The sequence below is a fragment of the Cetorhinus maximus genome, chromosome 27 (assembly GCF_964194155.1).
Source record: "Cetorhinus maximus chromosome 27, sCetMax3.hap1.1, whole genome shotgun sequence".
Taxonomy (NCBI): domain Eukaryota; kingdom Metazoa; phylum Chordata; class Chondrichthyes; order Lamniformes; family Cetorhinidae; genus Cetorhinus; species Cetorhinus maximus.
In genome coordinates, this window is record NC_135905.1 from 24,360,481 (window position 1) to 24,386,046 (window position 25,566).

The following is a 25,566-nucleotide window of genomic DNA, read 5'->3' on the forward strand; positions in this document are numbered from 1 at the left end:
TTTTGGTAGTTAATTATAAAATTGGACAATTTTTGAACCGATGTTCAAAACCTATGCTCTGTACTTTTGTCCAGTTTTGTTTTACAGAAGTAGTGAGACATTGGATTGTTCCAAGCTGAACTACACTTAAACCCCTTCAAATTATTCCAAGCATCCAAGCAAAAAATTGTATTTTTGTTCAATTAAATTCAAATTTTCCCAGTCAGGTTTACATTCAGACTGATTTGCATTGCAAATAATGAAGGCATCAAAATAAAATGAACAGGAAGTCAATATTTATGTAAATACCCCATCCATACAGATGATTTTTGTCCCAGTGTGTGGTCTGTAATTTGCTAGTATGTTAAAATCCGCTTTAGGAAGCTTAATAAAACACTTGAAAATTAGATGCTAATTATTTGGTGTCACATGATGATGTTACCAAGTGTCTATTATGCTACCTGTCTGCTCTATCCCGTTCAAATGTCACATATCAGATAGAAACTGTCCTTTGATTTTATTAAGCTTCTTGGGCGGAGGGTAACAAAAAATCAAAAATGACAAAACCCAAGAAGGAGAAATAGTAGAAATTGGAATTGGGTAGGAAAGGATAATTGATACAAAATAGTGGACCAAACATTGAGAATCTAGAACTAGGAGTCATGGTTTAAAAATAAGGGGTCACTCATTTCAGAGAGAGATGAGGAGAAATTTTTTCTCGCAGAGGGTCGGGAGGCTTTGGAACTTTCTTCCTCAAAAGGCAGTGGAAGCAGGATCTTTGAACATTTTTAAGGCAAAGGCAGATAGATTCTTGATTAACAAGGGGGTGAAAGGTTATCGGGGGTGGGGGAGGCGACAATCAGATCAACCATGATCTTATTGAATGGAAGAGCAGCCTTGAAGGGCCTAATGGCCTACTCTTGCTGCTAGTTCATATGTATAAAGGTGTCTTCACAGTGTAGGACAGTGTTTATAAAAATCAACCGGCAGCAGCATATTGATTTATAGAAAGAGTCCCAAGGCAGATAGGGGCTGAAATTGGTCCTTAGCAGCAACACAAAGCAAGCTCATAATGAATTGGCTTCCTGAATTATGTTGCATACAATTTTCAATGAAAGTGTGTCCTGAATTCTCTAATGTTTAAGACATGGGGCAGTAAGTTAAGCTGTAGTCACTGTTTTCACATCATTTAAAAGACTGGGAGAGGATTCAGAAAACAGCAAAGTTGATTCCAAACTTGAGGTGATTTGGCTGTCATTTAAACTAAGTCTGTTCCCGTCTGAAGAAAAATAGACTAAGAGCTGGAGAAAAAAAGGTAGAGAATTCAAAACCAGGGTATGAGAATGAGCTGAGTGTGAAAACAGCTGGGAGCTAATGCAGTTTAAACAGTTTTCACAGCTAAAGGTGTTAACCGACAGAACAAACTGCAACCAGGAGCAATCAGGACTGAAACATTCCAAATACCCTGTAGAGTTAAGATAGAGTCCGATATAGTGCAGAGTGGAAGGATATAGATCTGGTTAGGAGAGAGATTAGAAATGAACCATCCATATTCTGTACATGCATCTAATTGACTGAAGCCTTTAACAGCCTTTCTTTGTTTTGTTCTTATTTTCTCAAAGTTATGTGTCTTGGAAATGGGGCCGTGGGTACAGATGCTTAACTCATTGATCTCATATGCCTTTGCTGTTTAGGGAGTGATGTTAGCACATTTAAAATAAATGAACCTCCCTCCCTTAGCGGGGGTTGGGGAAGAATTGTGGACCAATTTCAAGCCCAGAAAAGGAACAAAACCAAAAATGTTAATTCAGTGAAAAGGAAAAAGGAGAGCCTAGGGTGTGAAAAATAAATTAAAAAATAAACAGGGAGCAGAAACACACAGACACAAAAAAAAATCGACAATATCGAATTTGTTTGCAACAGAAATAAAGCAGACCCAATTAAGCTGTGATTCCTCTATAATTGGCAGATCCAGGGAAATCGGTGAACTCCTCGTTGAGTGCTGGAGCTGGGTCAGTTTTATCCAGTTAAATCAAATTGGTTTATGGTCACTAGAGTAGCTGTAAATATTTGTGCTTCCATGTACCTTCAACCTGCAGCAAAGGCCAAATTCAGTTATGGCTCCCTTAGGAAGTATTATTAAAACTACACTGCATATGGTTTAGCAATATATTAGAATTTGATGTTAAACAAGTTTTGTTTAAGATTAAAATATAGTACTTGGAATGAAACAAAACCTACTCAAGAATGCTCATGTCCTTCAGTCCTCTGTCACTTTTGCCGATATCCTAGTTCCTGTGTAATGGATGACAGGATTGAGTGCAGATTCCAACCTAACTCCCAGCCTAGAAAGCTGGCTGCTGAGAAAACTCCACCAAGGGTAAAGAGGGATTAAATTGATTAAAAAATAAATCGCACATAAAGAAGCCTGAATTAAAATACCACAGAAAGAGCCCATTACTTTTATAATACGCTGGCTTGTTTCTTATGCCTCACCTGTCAAACAGGTCACTCACTGCCACTGCCTGTTCAGGTAATGCTGATGACCCTTTGGCAGTATGTATGAAAGAACATTACGTTCTCCTGGTGTCCTGGCCAACTTTCCTCAGCCAACCAAGGCTGTAAAAAGAACAGGTTAGCTAGCCAATCATCTCATGTTTGTTCATGTGAAGGCCAACAGTCACTGCAAGTACTATCCAACAGTAATACATTGTAAAGGACTTTGAAACTATTCTGGTAGAGACACAATTAGACTCATTAAAAATACCAATCCTTCAGCTGAAAAGTCAACAAAGAAAACTTCGGAAGAAAAAGTTTTAAATAAACGAACATACATTCCATACTGTTCTGAAAGGTCAAAGGTTGTAGTTGGGCTCACAGGTCACAAAGCTGATTGTCTCGGATGTATGAAATAGTGAACAACATGTCACTTTATGTAACGTTGTACTTTTAGGTGAGCTTGTGTCGGCCACTTCCCTCCTCTGAAATTAATGTCCTGCTGTGTTAAATTAGTTCCCTTAAAATGGGTTTATTCCAAATTACCATGTAATTAGCCATTAGTGTTTCCAATTTTCTTCTCATCAGGTGCTACTGTGCAGTGTGGTCCTTTCTAATAAGAACAATTGAAACTCATTAAATGAGAACCATTAAACCACATTTCCTGATACTTTTGAACATGTCCCAAATGAATGTTCTTAGTTTAGTACATAAATCATTGTCTATCCTCAGCACTAACGATAATAACCACTTTCAGCTGAGGTGTTACCCATAGGGTATGATTGTGACAAGGATCGTGAGATGCAAGAGGACATGGATAAGTTGGCAGAATTAGCAGATAGGTGACATGTAAGCAATGTCAGAAAAACAGTAAAATACTACATTTTGGAAGTAAGAATGGAGAAAGGAAATATATCTTTAATATTAAAATGGAGTAGCGCAAAAGAGATAATGTACAGATATTCAGATCATTAAAAGTGATAGCATAAGAAGACATGGTCATAAAAAGGGAAATGGAATCATTTGTTTTGTATACAGAGACATTGAATACAAAAGGATGGAGGCAATGTTGAACTTGTACAAGACATGAGGTAGACTGAAGTTGGAGTCCAGTTTTGGGCACCAGATTACAGGGAGGGTAGAAAAGCAATGGCTGCATGAGAATGTTGGCAGGATTGAAGCAGTTGCAATTAGGCTCTCATAAGGTGTTCAGGCTTTTGTCTCTAGGGCTGGAAATGTTGGGAGATTGATCAGGTGAATAGTTGAGAATTTTTCTACTGGCCAGAGGCTCAATAACAAGGAGGCAAAAATTCAAGATAATCACAAAAAGAATTAAAAAGATTAAAAATAATTTATTTACACAAAGGATGGTATCATGTAGCATTCTCTCCCCAAACAGTTGTTGAAGCAGAGTCTATACATACATTGATAGTTGTTTTAAAAGGTATAGGGCTTGAGTGGGAGAGTGGGATTAGACTGGTTAGGATATTAATGTGAATGGGGAGTGAGTGGGAGAGTGGGTTTAGGCTAGGTGGGATATTAAAGGGTATGAGGAGTGAGCGAGAGAGTGGATTAGAATGGATAAAGTTCAGGCGAAGGGAGATTTAGAAATCCAAAGATAAAAGATGAGGCAGTAGAAAAGTATATCAATGTGGGTAAAGACAAGCTGAGTGGGACAGGAAGGGACAGAGAATTTAATGATAATAGTGCATCAGAGAGTAAGTTCCATGCAGGGAATAGTAGTAAAAAAAAATAAAATTGAAGTCACTTTATTTGAATGCACGGAGCATCTGTAATAAGATAGATGAACTGGTGGCGTAAGTAGAGATAAATAGTTTAGATCTAATCGTCATTACAGAGATATGATCCCATATTTAAGGAAGGATATCCTTGCATTGGAGGCCACACAGCGAAGATTCACTAGATTGGTTCCTGGGCTGAGAGAGTTTTCCCATGATGAAAGGCTGAGTAAATTGGTATACATTTTCTGGAGTTTAGAAGAATGAGAGGAGATCTCATTGAAACATTAAAGATTATGAAGGGACTTGACTGGGTAGATACTGAGAGCTTGTGCCCCCTGGCTGGGGGGGTCTAGAACAAGAGGGCAAAGTTTCAGGATGAGGGACCAATCATTTAAGACTAAGATGAGGAGAAATTTATTCACCCAAAGGGTTGTGAACCTTAATATATTTAAGTCAGAGAGACAGAGTTTTGGTCTCTCAGGGAATCAAGGGATATGGCAAATGGGAGGGAAGGTGGAGTTTGAGTCCAAGATCAACCAATATGGTGCTGAATGGCGGAACAGGCTCGATGGACCATATGGTCTTCTCCTGCTTCTATTTCTTATATTCTTATGTAATGGGTATGGGGAGTGAGCATGAGAGTGGGATTAGGCTAGGTGTGATATTAAACATTATGTGGAGTGAGCAGGAAAGTGGGATTAGACTGGATGCTTTGTGAGATAAAGTCTTTTGATCTGATAGACCAAATGGCCTGTTACTTGTTTAACACTTTATGCATCTATGTAAATTTGACAGAGTTGAGAGGGCGAAGACACCAGGTCCAAGAGAGGGGCAAGAGGAGAGTGATGGAGCAATGACATTGGGTTGGTTAGGATAAATGATGCTTGTATGCAAGATTATTCCTGGACAGATGAAGGAGTAAGAGAACAGCCAGAGTTTATTTAGACAGTCAGGTAGCTGGAAAGCTGAAGAGGAGAAGCGAGCAAGCTAGATGGAGGACTAAGAGGAAAGACTGAGACAAGGAGATGCTTGAAGCATTTTAAAAGGGTATATGTATTCCGCTCAGAATGTTTCCTGCTTTTTCCTTAATACTTCACCTGCTAATTTCTATGTAACAAACTCCAGCTGGTTTCATAGACTGCACAAATTTACCTAACAAATAAGTTTAGAAATTATCACATGCTTTAATTAGACTGCCAAAGTGCTTGATTTTAATAAAGACAGCTACCTTTTACCTCTACTCACCATCCAAGGCCCCAAACCCTCCTCCCAGGTGAAACAGCGATTTATGTGTGCTTCTTTCAATCTAGTCTATTGTATTTGCTGCTCACAATTTCGTCTCCTCTCCACTGGGGAGACCAAATGCAGATTGGGTGACTGCTTTGCAGTTCAGTTTGCAAGCATGATCCCCAGCTTCCGACAGCCTGTCATTTTAATTCTCCACCTTGATCTCACGCTGACAACTCTGCCCTTGGCCTGCTGCACTGCTCCAGTGAAGCTCAACATAATCCTGAGTTTACGCACTTTACAACTTTCCGGACTCAACACTGAGTTCGACAATTTCAGACCATTAACTCTGTCGCCCATTTCATTTTCCTTTCTTTGCATATTTTGTTTTTTCTCTTATTTTTGCTTTTAGTCAGCAGCACACTGTAACATAAGGGTATTCAGCATTGCAAGAGTTAATGTGGGACTGGAGAACAGTATCGCCCACAGTATGATGTAGAGAATCACGTGATGTAGATGAATATAATGCACAGTATGATGTAGAGAGTCACATGAATTGAATTGGCTGAAGACTGGCATCACAGATGCCAGTCTTCAGCCAATTTAATTCATTCCACATGATATCAAGAAATGGCTGAAGGCACTGGATAGTGAAAAGGCAATGGGCCCTGACAATATTCCGGCAATAGGACTGAAGACTTGTGCTCCAGAACTTGCCACGCGTCTAGCCAAGCTGTCCCAGTACAGCTACAACACTGGCATCTACCCGGCTATGTGGAAAATTGCCCAGGTATGTCCTGTATGTAGAAAGCAGCACAAATCCAAACTGACCAATTACCGCCCCATCAGTCTACTCTCGATCATTAGTAATGTAATTAAAGAGGTCATCAACAGATCTTTTTGAAAATGTCGACATATTACCCAAACTGCAACAACAGGTGGCAGTGCTGAGCCATCTGGCTCTGATTGGAGGTGAAGTTGTAGACCGTTCCAAGCTACAAGCACATAAAAAAGCCACGAGTAGCTCGATTACAGAACTGAAACAGGTTAAGACTTCACCGGAGACAGACCTGGCCAACAGAGAAGGACAACAACAAAGCTATGCTGCAGATGGAGAATGAAAAGGCAGAAATAAGATTAGGAAATGTAAATTCGACACTGAAAATCAAGAAACTCCAAGGAAAAACACTGGATGCTTCAAACTCACTGAGAACCATTGAGTTGTTGAAAAATGACATGGCTGAAATGAAAATCAAGAACCTAGAATGTCAAGGAAAAGTTGAACAGTTGCAAGAGAAAGTAGTAGTTCTCACAAGGGAGTGTGAAGGGTCTCAGAAACAATTAGCTGAAGTGCAAATCCAGAATGTGAGCTTGAAGCAAAGCACAGAGGAATTAGGTTCTGCTAAGGGAAAAGTGCTCACTGCAGAGAGCCAACTTTCACAAACAAAAGATGAGTTTGCTAATGAAAAACAAAAACTGATGAAAACACTGGCAGGTCACTCACAGGAAGTACAACACTTGAAAGAGGAGTTGAAATACCTCAATGATAACCTTATAGAACAACTTCAATGAAGTTAGGTCTTCAATTAGAACTCGATGAATTTCAAGTATCAGAAGTCTTGATTAAATATCATGAAAAATGCCTGGAACAGGAGAAGGATTTGCTAATGAATCAGGACAGTTGGTTGAATGCAGAATTATCAACCAAAACTGATGAAATTCTTGAACTTTGGTCCAATCTGAAGAACATGAAAAATGGGATGCGTGGTATGGAAGAGCAAATCTAGACTTTAAAAACAGAAAAGGAAAATTCTAAAAAACAGGTTGCGGATCTAATGAGTGAACTGGAAAACTCTAAGGAGCAGTCAGTGTCCATGGAAGAAAGACTCTGAAAGGAACTGAATTCCCAGGTGGAGTTGTTAAGCTTGATTAAGAGTTTTGCAGATAACTCTGAAACAAAGACAACTAAGCTCATCAGAGTAGGGGCTGAGTGAAAAGATAATAAACTTGAAAAAATATATGGAAAATAAAAGTAAACAAATAATTGGATGAAATTGGGAAACAGGTGGAATTGAAGATTCTATTTTTGAAACGCCTGGGCAGAACATGGCGGACCCCATGGAAAAAAGTCTACTCTATGAATCAGTGGAGTGAATATTCCCTCCAGTAGGAATGGGACAAACCCATGGAGTCCAAAGAAAGCAGATGGGATGTCGATAAGGGAAAGTTTTACCCCAAGGAGCTCAAAAAGTGAATCAGATGGAGACAGCAAGGTGCCTGAAAGAGAATACTATGATTTCAACTCTGAACCCAAGAAAATCTGCCCAAAGCAGCTGAACCTACCACCCCTCCAAATGTGATCAGAATGACATGTGGAAAAATTGTCAAGACTCCAGACCGTCTGAATTGATAAAGTTAGGGACTTGGGTGGAGGGGGGTGGGGGGGTGGGGGGCTGAGTGGGGGTGGGGCATGGGGAAGAACAGGTATCACAGAAAGATTGTGTTGTAAATACATTTGGGCACAAACTTAGGGGGAGGTGTAGTATAAGGGCGTTCAGCAGAGCAAGGGTTAATGTGGGTCCGGAGAACAGTACCGCCCACATTATGATGTGGACTGATAGTGGACTGAGTACAGTAGAGTCTGGCAGAAGCCAGCAAGGAGACAGTACCTAGTTAAGGCTATACCATGGAGATATATATAGTTATGAGTTTTTAATAATCACTTAATGTTCAACCACACAAGCCTCCAGACCTTTTTGTGAGTCACAGAACAAACCTTTACAACACACACCTACTCTAGGTACATTTTTTGGGTTTTTTTTTTACCCCATCGCCATTCCCTTTGGCCCTGTAAGACCAACACTTGTGTCATTCAATTTCTCCTGTCTTCCACCCTATCACAGATCTGCCTTTTGTCCTTGTCCCACCCATCACGTGCTCAAAACCTATTACATCTCTGTTCTGATGAAAGGTCAGCGGCCTGAAACAGTAACTGTTTCTCTCTCCACAGATGCTGCCTGACCTGCTGAGTATTTCCAGCATTTTCTGATTATATTTCATATTTTCAGGATCCAGAGTATTCTGCTTTTTGCTTGATTTTAATATTTTGTTTGGGGATTTTGTTGAAATGAAGGAAGACACTATATAATACCATCGCCGTGGCAATTGACAGTATTATTATGCTTTATAAACTATTCCATGGATTCTGTTCGTCCTCCAATTTTGGGCTTGGCAGCTCTCCATCTCTTTAATTCCAATCCCTGCCCCTTTTCCATGCTTTGGTTACCTACCCATTCTACCCCTATATCCCACAATACTTTTACTTCCAGAGTAAGTACCTCCATTTAAACATCACAACTGATTTTGCCTCTACTGACTTCTATGGATGTTGACAACTTTTAACACATCCACATATCAAATCATTATTAAACCTTCCACAGCTTAGACTGAAGTCCTCATGAGAAACTGGTGATTTTACAGAAGCTTTAAACTGAAGGGTTTGAAACAAACTCATCTAACAATCGAAATTCAATGAATCAATCAGAATCTAATGGACAACATCTCCTTACCCTTGACCGAGTGAACACATAACTTTAACATGTTTTATGTACTTTTTCCTAATCTTTATTTCCTAGGACAACTACCAGAAGTTCCTACCTGGCTCTGGTGTTGTGCTGAAGACTGGGGCAGATGGCATCCAAGTGATTGGACAAACGGGATCTGGAGTCAGAAGTGGGCACGGTCACTTTGGAGCACATTCGAAGGGCACAGCACCGGCACCACATCCCAAACCTCAGCACCTTGCTGCAGCCTCTGGGATCACTGGGAAACAAGGGAGTGGTCACGCAGCTGGAGGGACTGGAGGCCATGAGGGTAGCGGTGATCACGGTGAACAAGGTTAACCCTTTGCATACACCACAGACTTAGCATAACTTCCTTGCCTTGTCCTGTTGATAATATTGGTCAATCTGATGCAGGAAAGCTGTTGCAGTCTCTGAATGCGGTGCTGTTTACTTAGGTAAACTCTGCTTTTCCAAGAGAAAATACTTAAGGAATTAAAATGCAGATTGTGAATCCTATCTTGAGCCTCAACACGGATTCATGCAAGGCACGGGAATAGAGAATCAGCAACCAAAGTAAACTCATCCTTGGGCCTTTTTGAATGTACTGTTAACACCATCTCAGATGCTCTGATGCAGCTCACCTCCCAGAAGGGAAAAACAGTTCGGACCAATACTTTTCTTTCTCAATTTTATTGGTGTTCCATATTTGGAACTGTCTTCTTATTTCCCAGTTATTATGATTTTTTTCCTTCAGGGCTGTCAGGGCCTTAGCAATTTCGTTTCTCCCCAAGTCCTGGAGGTTAGTCTGGGTGGGGGAGGAGAGAAGATTGGCAGTAATGGTCATTGTGAATTTGTGGAGTCCGGAAAAGCATTCCTTAAGCCATGAAAGCTTAAGGAATCCTGGAATCAAATCCTGGAACGCTTATTGGAATTTGTGCGTTGCAAGCCTTGAACAGGACAAAGCAATTTAGGAGTGAACATTGAAATGAAGTCTGCGATCAGTTCAGGCAGCTACTAGGTTGGCCTAAAACATAAAGGCCCCAACCAATTTAGTAGCAACCTGAACTCTTGTGCGGATAAGGCACTAAATTGGTTAACACTGTGCTTGATTTAGGCCCATTAAATAGGTGCAACACTGTAACCCTTCTTTGTGTAAATTTGGATCTAAACAAGGGGATATTTGTGAAAAATACTTTCACTTATCTAGCACCTGTCAGGTCTTCAGGACCTCACAGAGCACTTTACAGTCAATGAAGTACTTTTGCTGAAATAATGTAGTGGTTAGACTGAACAGGTTCATTTTTTTTTCCAGAACTGCATCATATTTATGACAGGATTTTTCTACAGTTTGTTATTTGCAAAGGACTTGAGGAAAAGTGAAGAAATTCCAAGGTTCCAAAAACTGATGTCAAACAGCAAGAAGATTTTTAAAAAATTAATTCTTGTGATGCGGGTGTTGCCAGCAAGGAAATATTTATCGCCCACCTCCAACTAACTTCAGAAGGTGGGCCTTCTCCTTGAAGTTCCCACAGGATCTTGAGCCAGACACATGAGAATGCTTCTCATTCTGTCTTGTGTTTGGCAATTACCCTCAATATCCCAGAGATAGGGAGAGAAAAATCAGCCCGGGATTCTGACTGTGTGTGGCCGTGATTAAGCTCAAGCCGTGAGGCATCTGACAGTTGGTTAGCCTCATTGGCTAGGCTGACACTTGGAAGAATGGCTCTTCATATGTGTTATGACCAATGCAGTTGGTAAAGCTGAGTTATTTAAAAATCCCAGAGGGAAACTTTAAACAGTGGTCATAACCTATAGTTTTAAATGTTATGTTTGAGATGCAATTCTAAATTCAGGAATCAGATCCCCAATTCTCGAGGTTTTACATTAAATGAAATGAAACATTTTATTAATTTACACAGGTTAAAATATATATACACATGGCTTCAAATTACTACTATCATAACTTTTAACAATTTCCCAAACCTATCTCCATTAAGGCAACAGCAACCCATAGACTTAACCAAACACCAGCCAAAGCATTTTCACCTTACAAATTAAAAATTAGGTTCTTTTCACTTTGGTTCCTGTGGAGACAGTTAGATGTTTACAGCTGCCTTTTGATCTCACATTGCCTCTGCCCTGCACACACAACAAGTTATACCGACCACCACCCATTGAATGTAAATTCTCATTGTATCACCAACCTCTGAACTAAACCTCTCTAACAATAAAACCCCTTTCATAGTACCAATTTTATTAGTAATATAAACATATTGCTTGGTATTTGCTAGATAGGTGTCAGTTTTCACTCCACTTCTTGAATGCTCTATTCAAAAAATGCAAATGCATCTCTTACATATCAAAACTAGTACACTATCTCTCTTACATATCAAAGCACCCAGTCTAGCTGGTTTTAATCCAATTAAGACACACCCACAGACTAAACCTCTATTTTAAAAGAAAAATATTTTCCAAAGTATTATATACATTAATAGCTTCATGACAATATGTAACTGTTGCAATTGCACCTCAGGACAGAGGAACATCATCAGGAGAGGAACAAAAGAGGAGAAAACGGAAAAATACAACTCCCATTTGATTACAGCTCTTCTACAATGTTCTATGATTTAAGAGCAATGGAATAAAACTAAGGACACAGTTTCAATTTAAAGAATTGTCTTTCCATCACTGACCAATGTGCAAGAACAGCAGGAAGTGAATGAGGTGCAACAAACAATAGGCGAAAAGAGAGCGGAAGCTACATTTGAGATGGGAAACTCAAATAAAGATTGGCACTAATATGAAAAATAAAGGTTCCCAGAGGCACTGGTCCATAAGTCATAGAATCGGAGAAAGTTTACAGCACAAAAAGAGGCCACTTGGCCTGTCATGTCTGCACTGGCTGAAAAATGAGTCATCCAGCCTAATCCCACTTTCCAGCATTTGGTCCGTAGCCCTGCAGGTTACGGCACTTGAGGTGTGTATTGAAATGCCTTTTAAATGAGTTGAGGGTTTCTGCCTCTACTACCCTTTCAGGCAGCGAGTTCCAGGCCCCCACAATCCTCCAGGTGAAATCTTTTTCCTCGTCTCCCATCTAATCTTTCTATCCCTACCTTTAAATCTTGCCCCCTGGTCACTGATTTCTCTGCTGAAGTAAGTAGACCCTCCCTATCGACTCTATCCAGGTCCCTCACAATTTTGTGCATCTCAATCAAATCTCCCCTCAGCCTCCTCTGTTCCAAGGAGAACAACCCCAGTCTAACCAACCTTTCCTCATAGCTGCAATTTTCCAGTCCTGGTAGCATCCTTGTAAATGTACAGAGAGGTAAATGTGATTGCACTGTGTATCTGTGCAATTGATAATGTTAACCTTCTGTCACTGCTGTGTGTTCAGAACTAAACGAGTTATAATGCAAAAATATTTTCACGTTAACATCCATGACCGTTCAGCCCCTCACCTTTGGTTTTGCTATTTACTTGTTTGCAGGTGGAGCTGATGGTGAAAAGGAAGCTGGAGGAACAGGGAAAAAGCACATTACGATATTGAAAACCTATGTGTCACCCTGGGAACAGGCCATGGGCAACGATCCTGAACTGAAGGCGACTATGAGTTTACACATGGCATCTCCATCTGCTCCATCCAAGCATCGTTCTTTTAAATCTTTCAATAGGTGAGATTCCTGTCGCCAAGATGGCAGAATGAGCCATTTTCTTCCTTCCCTCCCCAGGCCCCACTCACAAAAATGGATTATCTGCTGGTTGGATCACCCGCAGGTTATACGGAATGGAAACTGGGTACAACGGGCAAGTGACCCACTCCGCTGGAGCAGTGATCCAGTCCGCTGGGAGCAAAGCTGAAAATGGCGCCCCCTGCGTGACAATTCCACACAAACAAACGGCACAATTTGATAAAGTCCCACAGCCGTGATTTTAGTGTATTGCTGACCCGTTTTCAAGTGCTAGCCAGGCCCACGGAAACGGTGAGCAATCCGCGATTTCTCCGCTAATTGTTGGAAACTTGGAAAAATCTGTCCTGTCAAGTTTAGATGAAAACCCTCGTAATAACGTTTAACCACATTCAAATCTACTAACCGGTTCCTGAGAAGCACAAGTGAAAGGGTCATCACAGGCACTCAGTGAAGTTCATATTGCTGGATCTGAAGTTTGACTTTTCCATACCAGGGAAACAATCCAAGCGATCTGCAGTTTACTGGAGTAGGTCAGTAAATAGGTGACATGAGGCAAATTGAATTAGTTACCTCAAGACTGTTTCTGAATAGTTCATAGGCAATGTTTCCTCCAAGCTGCACGCTAACAGACCTGGCACAAGTCAGCCTATTTACTGCACAGGCCGCAATGAAACAAATCGCCCGCGCATTCCACCCCACCCCGCTAAAAAAAATCACGATTATGTTGTTCACAGGACTTCTAAAAATAATTACAAATTTTTTGCACGAATTACGGAAGCATTTTTCTCTCTTGGAGTCTGGGTTGGAATCCCTTGCATCTTCCTGAGCGTGGTCCAGTGCTCCTGAAGGGAGTTACTTAAGGAAATGAAGGAATTTCTTCCAGATTACTTTGTTATCTGGGGTGCAGAATGGGGAAAGAAATAAATCAAAAATGACATAGGGCGGGATTGTCCCAAATTTGCCCCAAGTGCGGTAGCAGGTGGGGAAAACGACACGATGGCTTTTCACGCCGTATTGTCCCTAACCTGCTGCATTATTTATGCATTCCCGGGAAACACGCCGTTTCCATGGTGGGCAGGGTCTCATTCGCCCGCCACGCCATCATCTCACCGCTTCAGTACGCCGGGCGCCATATTTAAAGTCTAGCCGCGCGCACACATCTCAGTGCTTCCAGCCGCAACTGCTACAAAGAAGACATGGCCCTGAAAGGCTCTGCAGCCCCCTGTTTCAGTGACACGTCCCTTGAGCGCCTTTTGGACACAGTGGAGGCTCGTCGCGATATCCTCTATCCGCGCTCTGGCCACAGGATGGGCAGCGGCGTGACCAACCAGGCTTGGGAGGTGGTGGCAGCGGTGGTCAGCACCAACGCCCTGCAAAAGAGGCCAGCTACCCAGTGCCGCAAGAGGATGAATGATCTCCTCTGTTCCGCCAGGGTAAGTCACTCTTCTCATCACTCTCAACTCTCACACTCACAAACCCATCACACATCCACAGGGCCCTCACTCACTGCCAGTTCAAGGGACATCACCATTCACTCTCTCACACACACCTTCATTATCCTCATCCCATCCATGGGACCAGTCACCACCCACACATGTCAGGCATACTTATCATCTGAAACAAAAATAAAAATAGCTGGAAAAACTCAGCAGGTCTGACAGCATCTGCGAAGAGGAATACAGTTAACGTTTCGAGTCTGTATGATGAAGAGTCATACAGACTCGAAACATTAACTGCCTTCCTCTCCGCAGATGCTGTCAGATCTGCTGAGTTATTCCAGCTATTTTTATTTTTGTTTCAGATTTCCAGCATCCGCGGTATTTTGCTTTTATACTTATCATCTGGCCTGGCAGGCATCCTGCTTACACTCTCTCCATCTCTATCCATGCAGGACAAGCTGGCACACAAGAGGGAGAGGTCACAGACCAGTGGAGAAATGCCTGAAATCAAGGTCCGCACAAACTTTGAAAACAACCATCCAGCTGGCCGGCGAGGATCTAGAACATTCCTGTGCTGACGGTGAGATCGGCGGTGCTCTACCAAGTGAGGATCCAGCAGTGCAACATCCATCAGACAACCATGCTGTGAGTGATCTGTCCTGTTTTACAGGCCACTGCCATTGCTTCTGCAGGCACCTCTGAGAAACAGCCGACTGATTCCATGACCCAGGGCCTCCAATCAAGCCCCAAAGAAACCTCTGAAGAGGAATCTAAAGGCACCCTCCTTGAAGTCTTGTCACAGCACTCACCCACACCTCCTTGGGACCTAGCTTAGAATAGCCTCAGGATCACAATCTGGTGAGCATATCACACTGTCTGATCCACAGCAGGCGGCGGCAGGGACTTCCCAGGTGTCCGGCACTCGGAGGACTGCTGGAGGCCAGAAATTTGCTGAGTCCGAGTCAGATGACGAGCCTCTGGACTCGGTCATGTCACAGTTGCTGGAGCTGCAAAGGCAAACTTGGGAACATCAGGAAGGGATGTCGCTGCACTCCTCAGATTGCAAGGCACGATGGAGGAGTCCATCCGCCTTCAGGCTGAGGTGATAGCGCCAGCATTGCCAACACACCGAGGTCAACACTGGTGGGATGGCGGCTGCCATGGAGACCTTGGTCCAGGATGTTGCTCCTGCACTGCTGCATGGGCTCAACTCCATCGCTGATGCCATAGTTGGCCTCCAACTGTGTGCATGCCAGGGGGGTGTGGGGCAGCTCGATCTCACACCAGCTACCCCTTCTCCTCAACGACTCAGCCTGGGGCCTTTGGGCACCCATAGGGAGGATGAGCAGCAGGTGGCCCCCCGAGGCTATCCATCCAGGTGACTCCAGGAGCGTCCAGCCCATCCGAATCCCCTCTTCCTGTAACCTCAGCAGCTCCAGCTCCACAGGCCGAGGAGGGGGCCATTGCCTCACAGCAGGACCCCAAAAGCCGGCTGGTGCCCTCCAGAGGATGCCCACCAAGGTCATCACTGACAGTCAGCAGGCTGCCTCCACTTCCAATGTGGATGCCTGGGGAGCACCAAGACATAGCAGCAGGGTTAGGAAACTTAAGAAGGTGTAGTTGCGCAGCCTGAGCATGGGTGTTAATCACTTGTACAGGCCATTCACTGTTGTCAATAAACTCCCAAGAATGTCTCCCTGCCTATGGCTCCTTGTTCCAATGAGTAGTGTTCGTGTCACTCAGATGTGAAACCTTTCTGCCCAAGATAAAGTCAGGTGTCTCAGTCCAGGGCCTCTTCCCTGTGCTTTGTGCAGCCTTCAGACCAAAGTGATGGTCCAGTCTCACACTCCCTGGACACATTACTGATGCCTGCACCTTGACGGTGCCCATCATTGCTGCAGGAATGTAGTGGGCAGGCGCCAGAGCGTTCCCTCATTCTCTTTGTGTGCTCTCAGCACCTATAAGATGGGGCTGGCCCCCATCTCTTCTGCATCAGTGACCACTGACACTGTGCTCCTGAAGGGGACAGGTGCTGAAGGCTGACAGAGGATCAGATGCTTCTAAAGTTTCATGGCTGCGTCTCTATGATATGACCCTGATCACAGAGCACAAGTGAGCTGCCCTCGGCCAGACAGGAGTCAGATATTCAGACGCTATGTGAAGAGCTATGGAGCATCCTCACTGCATGTCGTCATCATCCTCCTGCAATCGAGCGACTATTAGGGTCTCCACTGCGTCTCCATGACTGGAGCATTCTCACAGAGGGTATGTGCGCTGCCGTAAGCCAGGGTGGGGTCAAATGTTCACAGGTGCAATGTGAGGATCTATGGGGTCTCCTCACTGCATGTCGTCATCATCCTCCACAAATCTAGTGGCGATGAGGGTTCCCCCGTGTGTGCCTGCCTCGTCTGGCCCGTGCGAGGGCTTCATTCCTGTCGGCGCCACCTTGGAGGATCTCCTCACCCTCACCCTTGTCAGCATCCTCCTCGTCCGAGGAGATCTCCAGCTCCTCCTCAGCCAGCTCCTGCCCTCGTTGCAGCACCAGGTTGTAAAGGGCGCAGCAGACGACGACGATGTGTGACACCCTCTGTGGACTGTATTGCAGGGCTCCACCAGACCGATCCAGGCACCGGAACCTCATTTTCAGCATCCCGATGGTCTGCTCCACCAAGTTGTGAGTTGCAGCATGAGCCTCATTATAGCGTCGCTCTGCTGCAGTCTGAGGCCGCCACATGGGTGTCATCAGCCACGGCCTCTGTGGGTAGCCCTTGTCCCCAAGGAGCCAACACTGCAGCTTCTGTGGACCCTGGAAGATGTCAGGGATCTGTGGCCGAATGAGAATGTAGGAGTCATGCACACTCCCTGGAAACTGTGCGCAGGCCTGCAGGATGTGTTTGTGGTGGTCACACACCAGCTGCACATTCAGCGAATGGAATCCCTTGTGGTTGATGTAGTTGACCGCATGTTATGCCGGAGACCTGAGCACCATCTGAGTGCAGTCGATGGCACCCTGCACCTGTGGGAAACTGAGATCTGGGCAAATCCAATCGCTCTTGCATCCTGGCTGTCACGGGCGAAATGCACAAAGTTGTGGCCCCTGCAAAGATGGCATCCGTGACCTCATGGATGCATTTGTGGGTGGAGGCTTGTGATATCCCACAGAGGGCACCTGTGGAGCCCTGAAAGGAGCCACTGGTATAGAAATTGAGTGCTGTTGTCACTTTCACATCCACTGGGAGTGGATGACCTCCACGTCCCCATGGCGCCAAATCCTGCAGTAACTGGCAGATGTGACTGACCAGTTGCCTAGACATGGGCAGTCTTTGGCGACACTGGTTCTCAGTCATCTGCAGGAATGAATGGCGGCATCTATAGACCTGGGTGTCGCTAAGCGCTGATCAGCGACGGCTCACTGTGGCTCTTCCATGGCATGTGCGGGAGCCCCAGCCACCCTTTCTTCCTGAGGGTGCTGCTCCTCCCTCTGCGCAGCCAGACGCTTCAGTCGCTCTCTCCTCCGTCGTCTTCACTCTCTGTATGCCATGGGGGATACTGCTAGGTCACCAGGCTCCATGATCCTGATGTACTCTTCCTGCAGGATGAAAGGAAGAGGCACGTGGGTTAGCTTGGGTATACTAAGAACCTGTCCTGGTTAATGTGAAGGCCCCTTAAAGCATCATGGAGAGTGCTGGCCACCACTTGGATGGCCAGAGATTAGTGCGCTGCTTGGCTGCCTGAAACGCCACCCACCTCCGCCCCACTCCACCCGACCGATTGGTGGTACCTTTGTCCATCGCACTGCATGCTGTGCTCTCAGCTCAGGGGCAGGCATTCTCCTAACCTGCGCTGCAAAGCAGCACTGTTGGTTTGAACCAGAGGGGACACTGGTCCAAACCGGCCTGATGACATTGTGAGGGGCTGTGAGTGTCCTCACCAGTGACTGCTCCATGGCCCAGCTTCAGCAAGGAGATTGTATAATGTTCCCAGTCGTCCAACTGTTCTGCAGTCCAATAAAACGCTCATTGGTTTGCAGTCTGTGCTCGAGGGGTGAAAAGCTTGGTGGCATTTTGATGCCTCTACGTTGCTTGAGTGGGCAGGGAAGCTAGAGGCCCGACTCCAATCATATCAATGGCTGCGCCTGAAGTGTCTCAGCTGCAGAGGAACGGTCACTTTATACAAGGTGTCCCTAATGTGTGGCCGCTTCCGTCGCCCACTCTACCCCCGACTCCAAATGCTTGTGCACTACATTCAACCACAGGGCAGCCCTTGCCTACCCATCCCCACCCACCAATGCGCTTCAAGCTTGAAGTCCAAAGGTGACCCTGGTGAGCACTGCGCAACGTTACTGTGGACTCACCTCCGAGTTCCCCTCAAATTGCAGCCCGCCAAGTCCGTGTCTTTAATATGCTGTTGTGAAACATGTCAGTGTGCTTTCCCGCCAACATGGGCAGACGATCCAGCATGGGGGGGGAAGTGGGCGGGGCGATGATTCTAGCGGGCAGGCTTAATAATAACATACAAATGTATTACAATGAGGTTCCTGACATCTGATGGTGGGAAACGTGGCTCACCATCGGTGGGCTGAGCCGACGATCGCAAACTGGTTTCACGCCATCGTGAAACCAACCATGCCATATTGTCCGCTCACGCCTGACGCCGGCAGGCACAGGAAATACCGGCCATAGTCTCACTCACCCCCACTTGAACAATGCATAATGGAGGTCTTCACCTTCAGAGGGAGGGCAATGAGCGAACCAAAGTGGTATAAGCATTGATAAGAGAAATCCCACAAAAACTTTGATCATTTTTCCACAGAGAGTGATGAAGTGACAGAGAGGATTTATGAAAGTAAAGCAGGAGATGTTTTGTATAAATGGACTTTCAAAAGGCATTTGATAATAGTACCTCATAACAGTTTCTTTGAAAAAAGAACTACGCGGCACTAAAGGGACAGTGGTAACTTGAGTATGAAGATGGCTAAGAGATAGGATACCAAGGGTAGTCATAATGGCGGTTGTCCTAATTGGAGAGAAGGATGCAAGGTCCTCTGGGATTGGTATCAGGACAATTGATTTTCTTATTATACATAAATAAACTGGATTTGGGCATAGGGAATAGAATTACAACATTTGCAGATGATACGAAACTTGCCAATGTAGTGAATAATAAGCAGGGTAGTAATAGACATGAGGTGACAGACTGGTGAAATGAGCAAATACATGACCAACATATTTTAATGCAGATAGGTGTGAAGTGATATACTTTGGGAAGAACAACATGGATAGACAGCAAAATCTAAATGGTTTTGAGAGAAGTGGGTGTGGCAGTGAAGGAACAGAGGGACCTGCCAGTACATATTCACAAATCTTTGAAGGTGGCAGGACAAGCTGACAAGGCAGTTAAGAAAGCATATGGGATACTTGACTTTGTAAATCGGGGGCATTGAATACAAAAACAGAAAGTCGTGTTCAATGTTACAAATCTCTGGCTAGACCTCAGCTGGATGGATTATGTGCACAATTCTGGGCACCACACCTTAGGAAGGATGTCAAGGCCCTGGACAGGGTATGAAGGAGGTTTATCAGGATGATATCAGGCAGGAGTGACTTTAGTTAAGTGGAGAGATTGGAGAAGCTGAGATAGCTTTATCTGTTCTGAGGAAAACAAAGGGGGAAAGCCTAATAGAGGAATTTAATATTATGAGGGGTTTTGATAGACTAAGTAAAGAGAAACCATTTCCTCTGACACGTAAAAGTCCTCCAAGTAAAATTGACTAAAACATATAAATTGGCGGGAATATTCCATGAGATAGAAACATTCCTAATAAAAGACTTTTGAATCTTTGCCTTTCTCATCAAATATTAGATCAAGAAAAGAGAGCAGGAAGGCTCAGACTGACACTGACAGCCAATGTAAAACTCAAAATAGATACATAGTCCCTCCCTATTGGACTGGTAATCCAGAGACCCAAGGTAATGCTCTGGGGACCTGGGTTCGAATCCCACCACAGTTGATGGTGGAATTTGAATTCAATATATATGTGGAGTTAAAAGTCTAATGATGATCATGAAACCATTGCCGATTATCGTAAAAACCCATCTGGTTCACTAATGTCCTTTAAGGAAGGAAATCTGCTGCCCTTACCCAGTCTGGCCTACATGTGGCTCCAGACCCATAGCAATGTGGCTGACTCTTAAAAATGCCCTCTGAACAAGGCAATTAGGGATAGGCAATAAATGCTGGTCTAGCCAGCGAGCCCCACATCCCACGAACAAATAAAAAAAAGCACTGAGAGGCTTCATTGCTCCGTCTCACTGAAACAGCTGTAGAATAAAGAAAATCATAGCGATGAAAAATAAACATATGTTTTAAATAAACAAACACAAGAACGCACATTCATAGTGTGATATGCCCTTGGAGATGTGCATTCATTTAGGATTTAGCACAACACAATCATCTTGTACTTGGTTTCCTCCAGTGGTAAATGTTGGTGAAATCGATAATCAGTGCATTTTTCTCAATCGCTAAGTCAGCTGTGAGAAATATTGTAGAGGAAAGCTTAGAAACCCTTTTTTTATTCATTCATGCATGTGGGAATTGTTGGCTGGACCAGCATTTATTGTCCATCCCTAGTTACCCTTGAGAAGGTGGTGGTGAGCTGCCTTCTTGAACCGCTGCAGTCCATGTGGCAAAGGGACACCCACAGTGTTGTTAGGAAGGGAGTTCCAGGATTTTGTCAGGATGGTGTGACTTGGAGGGGAACTTACAGTTGGTGGTGTTCCCATGTGTCTGCTGCCCTTGTCCTTCTAGATGGTATGGTTTGGAAGGTACTGTCTAAGGCGCCTTGGCGGGTTCCTGCAGTGCATCTTGTAGATGTTACACACTGCTGTCATTGTGTGTCGGTAGTGGAGGGGGTGAATGTTTGTAGATGGAGTGCCAATCAAGCAGGCTGCTTTGTCCTGGATGGTGCCAAGCTTCTTGAGTGTTGTGGGAGCTGCACTCATCCGGGCAAGTGGAGAGTATTCCATCAGACTACTGACTTGTGCCTAGTAGATGATGGACAGGTTTTGGGGAATCAGGGGGTGAGTTACTTGCACAGGATTTCTACCCTCTGACCTGCTCTTGTAGCCACAGTAATTATATGGCTAGTCTAGTTCAGTTTCTGGTCAAAGGTAACCCCCCAGGATGTTGATAGTGGATGATTCAGCGATGGTAATGCAATTGAATGTCAAGGGGCAATGGTTAGATTCTCTCTTGTTGGAGATGCTCATTGCCTGGCACTTGTGTGGCACAAATGTTTCTTGCCACTTGTCAGCCCAAGCCTGGATATTATCCCGGTCTTGCTGCATTTGGACATGGACTGCTCAGTACCTGAGGATTTGCAAATGGTGCTGAGCATTGTGCAATCATCAGCGAACATCCCCACTTCTGACCTTATGATGAAAGGAAGGTCATACAAACATATGAACTAGGAGCATCTAGTTGGTCACTTGGCCCTTCAAACCTGCTCCACCATTCAATAAGATCATGACTGATCGGATGTAACCTCCCACTTATCCCGATAACCTTTCACCATCTTGTTAATCAAGAATCTATCTACCTCTGCCTTAAAAATATTCAAAGACCCTGCTTCCACTGCCTATTGAGGAAGAGAGTTCCAAAGACTCATGACCCTCTGAGAGAAAAAACATCCCCTCATCTCTGTCTTAAATGAGCCACTTATTTTTAAACTGTGACCCCTAGTTCTAGATTCTCCCACAAGAGGAAACATCCTCTCCACATCCACCCTGTCAAGACCCCTCAGGATCTTAAAGGCTTCAATCAAGTCACCACTGATGAAGCAGCTAAAGGTGGTTGGGCCTAGGACAGCAGCCTGAGGAACTTCTGCACTCGATGCCCTGGGACTGAGATGACAGACCTCCAACAACCACAACCATCTTCCTTTGTGCTAGGTATGACTCCAACCATTGGAGGGCTTTCCCCCTGATTCCCATTGATTCCAGTTTTGCTTGGGCTCCTTGGTGCCACACTAGGTTGAATGCTGCCTTGATGTCAAGAGCAGCCACTCTCACCTCACCTCTCAACTTGTGAGCCAAAAAGCCATAAGCCTTTCACGGGTCATAAGCCTGTTGAAGGGCATGAGCTCTTTCTGCTATTTGTGCATAAATATACAATGCACTTCCTTTACAGGGGATGAGCTACAGGAATATTGCCCTGGTGACTGCATCCTTATTTGTTTTTATTGAGAAACAAAGGTGCAGGTCCAATTAAAATAGAAAATTTTGGAAAAACTCAGCAGGTCTGGCAGCATTTGTGGAGAGAGAAACAGAGTTAACATTTTGAGTCCATATGACTCTTCTGAAGAAGAGAACTGCCCTACTAGTTCCGCACTAGTTCTGAAGCCCTTCTGAAGAGGAGTCATACAGACTTGAAACGTTAACTGTGTTTCTCTCTCCACAGATACTGCCAGACTTGCTGAGTTTTTCCAGCATTTTCTATTTTTATTTCAGATTTTCAGCATTCACAGTATTTTGCTTTCATCGCGCAGCGCCAATTGTTGAGGTATAACGTCTCATTCACTGAGCCAAGCAGACCAGCAAAAGCTCAAGCAATGAACCGTAACCTATGCTGAATAAGTGTAACCATATCGGATTTGTGACTCCTGCTTAGCATTTGGGCTTATTGAATGTTAATTGAGAAGAGGTTTGGGCTCCATTCCAACTTGCTCCACATTTATTGTCAAGCTCCACACATAAGTTATCGTCACTTAGGAAAAGTACCAGGCGGTAAGTAATGCCTCGGGGGAGGTCTACATTTTCAGGAGAAAAAATGTGGACAAATTGAAAAGGAAGAGTTCAATCGAGGGCCAAATCATCACACAAGCTGATGGTTTCCCTCTCTTCCAATCCCCTTTCAAAATATAACATGTGTGTGTGTATGTGTGTGTATATGTGTTTGTGTGGCTGGAGAAAGGGGAAGAATTGTTAGAAAAGCCCTTCTAAACACAAGGTGTCACTGATAGAATCAAGAAGAGTCCATTTTGCGTGGTTTGCTAATGTTTACTGGCAATCGGAAAATGCTTATGTCACAACTTTTGTTGTTTACCAGTTATCAAACAGCTGCCTGAGGTACCCAGTCCACAGCAGCTGTTCTGTTATAGAGACAGGCTGAACAGCAACCTGCCTGGCCATTTGACTGGAAAGTATTTTGTGATTCATGGGAGTGCAAGCTGAATGACCAGTGTTGGCATTACATTTTCCAAAAATCTTTTTAAAATAATAGTGTCAAAAAGGGCCTGTTTTACATATAACTGCCCAAAAGACGGTGAGAGTTTGAACAGTACACTTCCCAAAGCTTCTGGTAAGTGTATGTGACCTGATTACCTTTCTTAAATTAGACTGTTCTGTGACTTGATACGGCCATGTCACTAGATATCTCAGCTTAGTTCTGAATTCTCTGCCGACATTCTTCCAACCAAATCTGCCTTACTTAAAGAACTGCAGTCACCCTGGAGAAGAAAACACTTTCAAATAAATCTGAGCTGCATTTCAGATTAAACAAAAAAAAATCTTCACAAATGACAGCATCTTGAGAAATTTTGGGCATCAGGGCCATGTATATATTTAATATCCATTACCAATATTGAAATGTAGCTGTTTTCAATAACAGCTGTGCTCTACATCACAGCATTAGAAGCCTATAGCATTGAAACAGGCCATTCTGCCCAATTGACCCAGACAAGCCCCTCCCCACAACCCTCTTCATTTAACCCTGTCAGCATTTGTAATCATTAATTATTTATTCATTGATTGTCCTTGAATAAACTCAATGGCAGAGTTGCTCATTTGCTTTACACATCACTGGGAGGCTGGCAGCAAAATTCCAAACCGGGTGAAAGGCTGGTACTGCCCTTCTAAAGCAATGTTCCTGTATTATCATTTAAAATTGAACCTGCGTTTAAAATCCTTTACAGAATTGCCATGCCATATGGAGGGTTTGAAAAAGCAGCCAAACTGATGACATTTCAGCTCCCGGAATTTGATACAGCTCCTCCAGAACCTGAGCCTGTGGTCGTATTCCACCAAGATATCAGCTGCCGGCCAAACTTTAACAGGACCCCTCTGGGCTGGACTCCAATGAGCACAGATTCTTTGGTTAACCTTGGAATAGATCTCGAGTTCAACGCTGAAACTGATGACTTGTAGGAGGCTTGGACGAGCGGCTTAAAGTCATTTGCTTTAAGCACTCGTTTGGCCTTAGCTCAGGAGCACTTTGAAAACATTGTATTAGGAGTGACATTTGGCTAGAGTCATCAGTGTATCAAGATGTAGTCTTTAAAAGCTGATGGCTTCTCAAAACCTCTTCCCTCATCCATTACTGATACATTCTGTTCCTTTACTCAAATACAGATCTAGAACAAGTTTCAGGTTCCTGTGACAGTTTACATGGTTGAAGTAAGAGTAAACAAAGCAAAACATGATAGAGATACATTTTTGGCTTGGATGTCTCTAAGATAGTAATGTTATCAGGCAACTATTTTCTAAACAAAATAAAAATTTAACAAAAATGTTGACTGTATGGAATTCTTTGTATACGAAACATGGCCATGAATCTTGTAAATCATTGTTCACAAATTTGTACTTGATGTACCAAATCCAGTCAGTCACACAGGAAGTCGTTGTCCCAGTTTAACACCAGCAACAGAAACTTTTATTTATATAGTGCTTTTACTGCAGTAAAACATCCCAGAGTATTAAACAGGAGTGTTATCAAATAAAATTTGATACCCAGCCACATGGGGAGATATTAAGGTAGATGACCAAACATTTGGTCAAAGAGGTTGGTTTTAAGGAGCATCTTAAAGGAGGAAAACAAGGTAGAGAGGTGGGGAGGGAGGAAATTGCATAACTTGTGGCCTTGACAGCTGAAGGCATGGCTGCCAATGGTAGAGCGATTTAAAATTAGGGATGTTCTGGAGGCCAGAATTGGAGGAGGGCAGATATCTCAGAGGATTGTGAGGCTGGAAGAAGTTAGAGATAGGGAGGGGCAAGGCCATGGAGTGATTTGAAAGCAAGGATGAGAATTTTAAAATCAAGGCATTGCTTAATCGGGACCAATATAGATTAGTGAGCACGAGTGATGGGCAAATGGACTTGGTGCCAGTTAGGACATGGGCAGCAGAGTTTTGGATAACCTCAAGTTTTCGAAGTGTAGAAAATGGGAGGTTGGCCAGGAGTGCGTTGGAATAATCAAGTCTCAAAGTAACAAAGACGTGGATGAGGATTTCAGTATCAGAGGAGCTGAGGCAAGGGAGGAATTGGGTGATGTTCAGGAGGTATAAATAGGCAGTCTTATTGTGTATTGTGCAGCTGTGCCATATAGTGAAATGCTAAATCGGTGCAGGCCATTGGAATATTAATCAATATTTTATTGA

At 43.8% G+C, this 25,566-nt stretch overlaps 1 protein-coding gene across 2 annotated transcripts in view; it reads left to right on the forward strand.

Moving 5' to 3' along the window:
• Positions 1 to 24,701, forward strand: part of myoz1a (myozenin 1a) — a 47,209-nt gene extending 22,508 nt beyond the window's left edge. For both annotated transcript variants that reach the window (XM_078530901.1, XM_078530900.1), the window contains exons 4-6: positions 9,080 to 9,332; positions 12,495 to 12,678; positions 24,106 to 24,701. In XM_078530901.1, the coding sequence (XP_078387027.1) occupies positions 9,080 to 9,332; positions 12,495 to 12,678; positions 24,106 to 24,337 (669 nt within the window). In that variant the 3' untranslated portion in view covers positions 24,338 to 24,701. The remainder of the gene's footprint in view (positions 1 to 9,079; positions 9,333 to 12,494; positions 12,679 to 24,105) is intronic.
• The last annotated feature ends 865 nt before the right edge of the window (positions 24,702 to 25,566 follow it).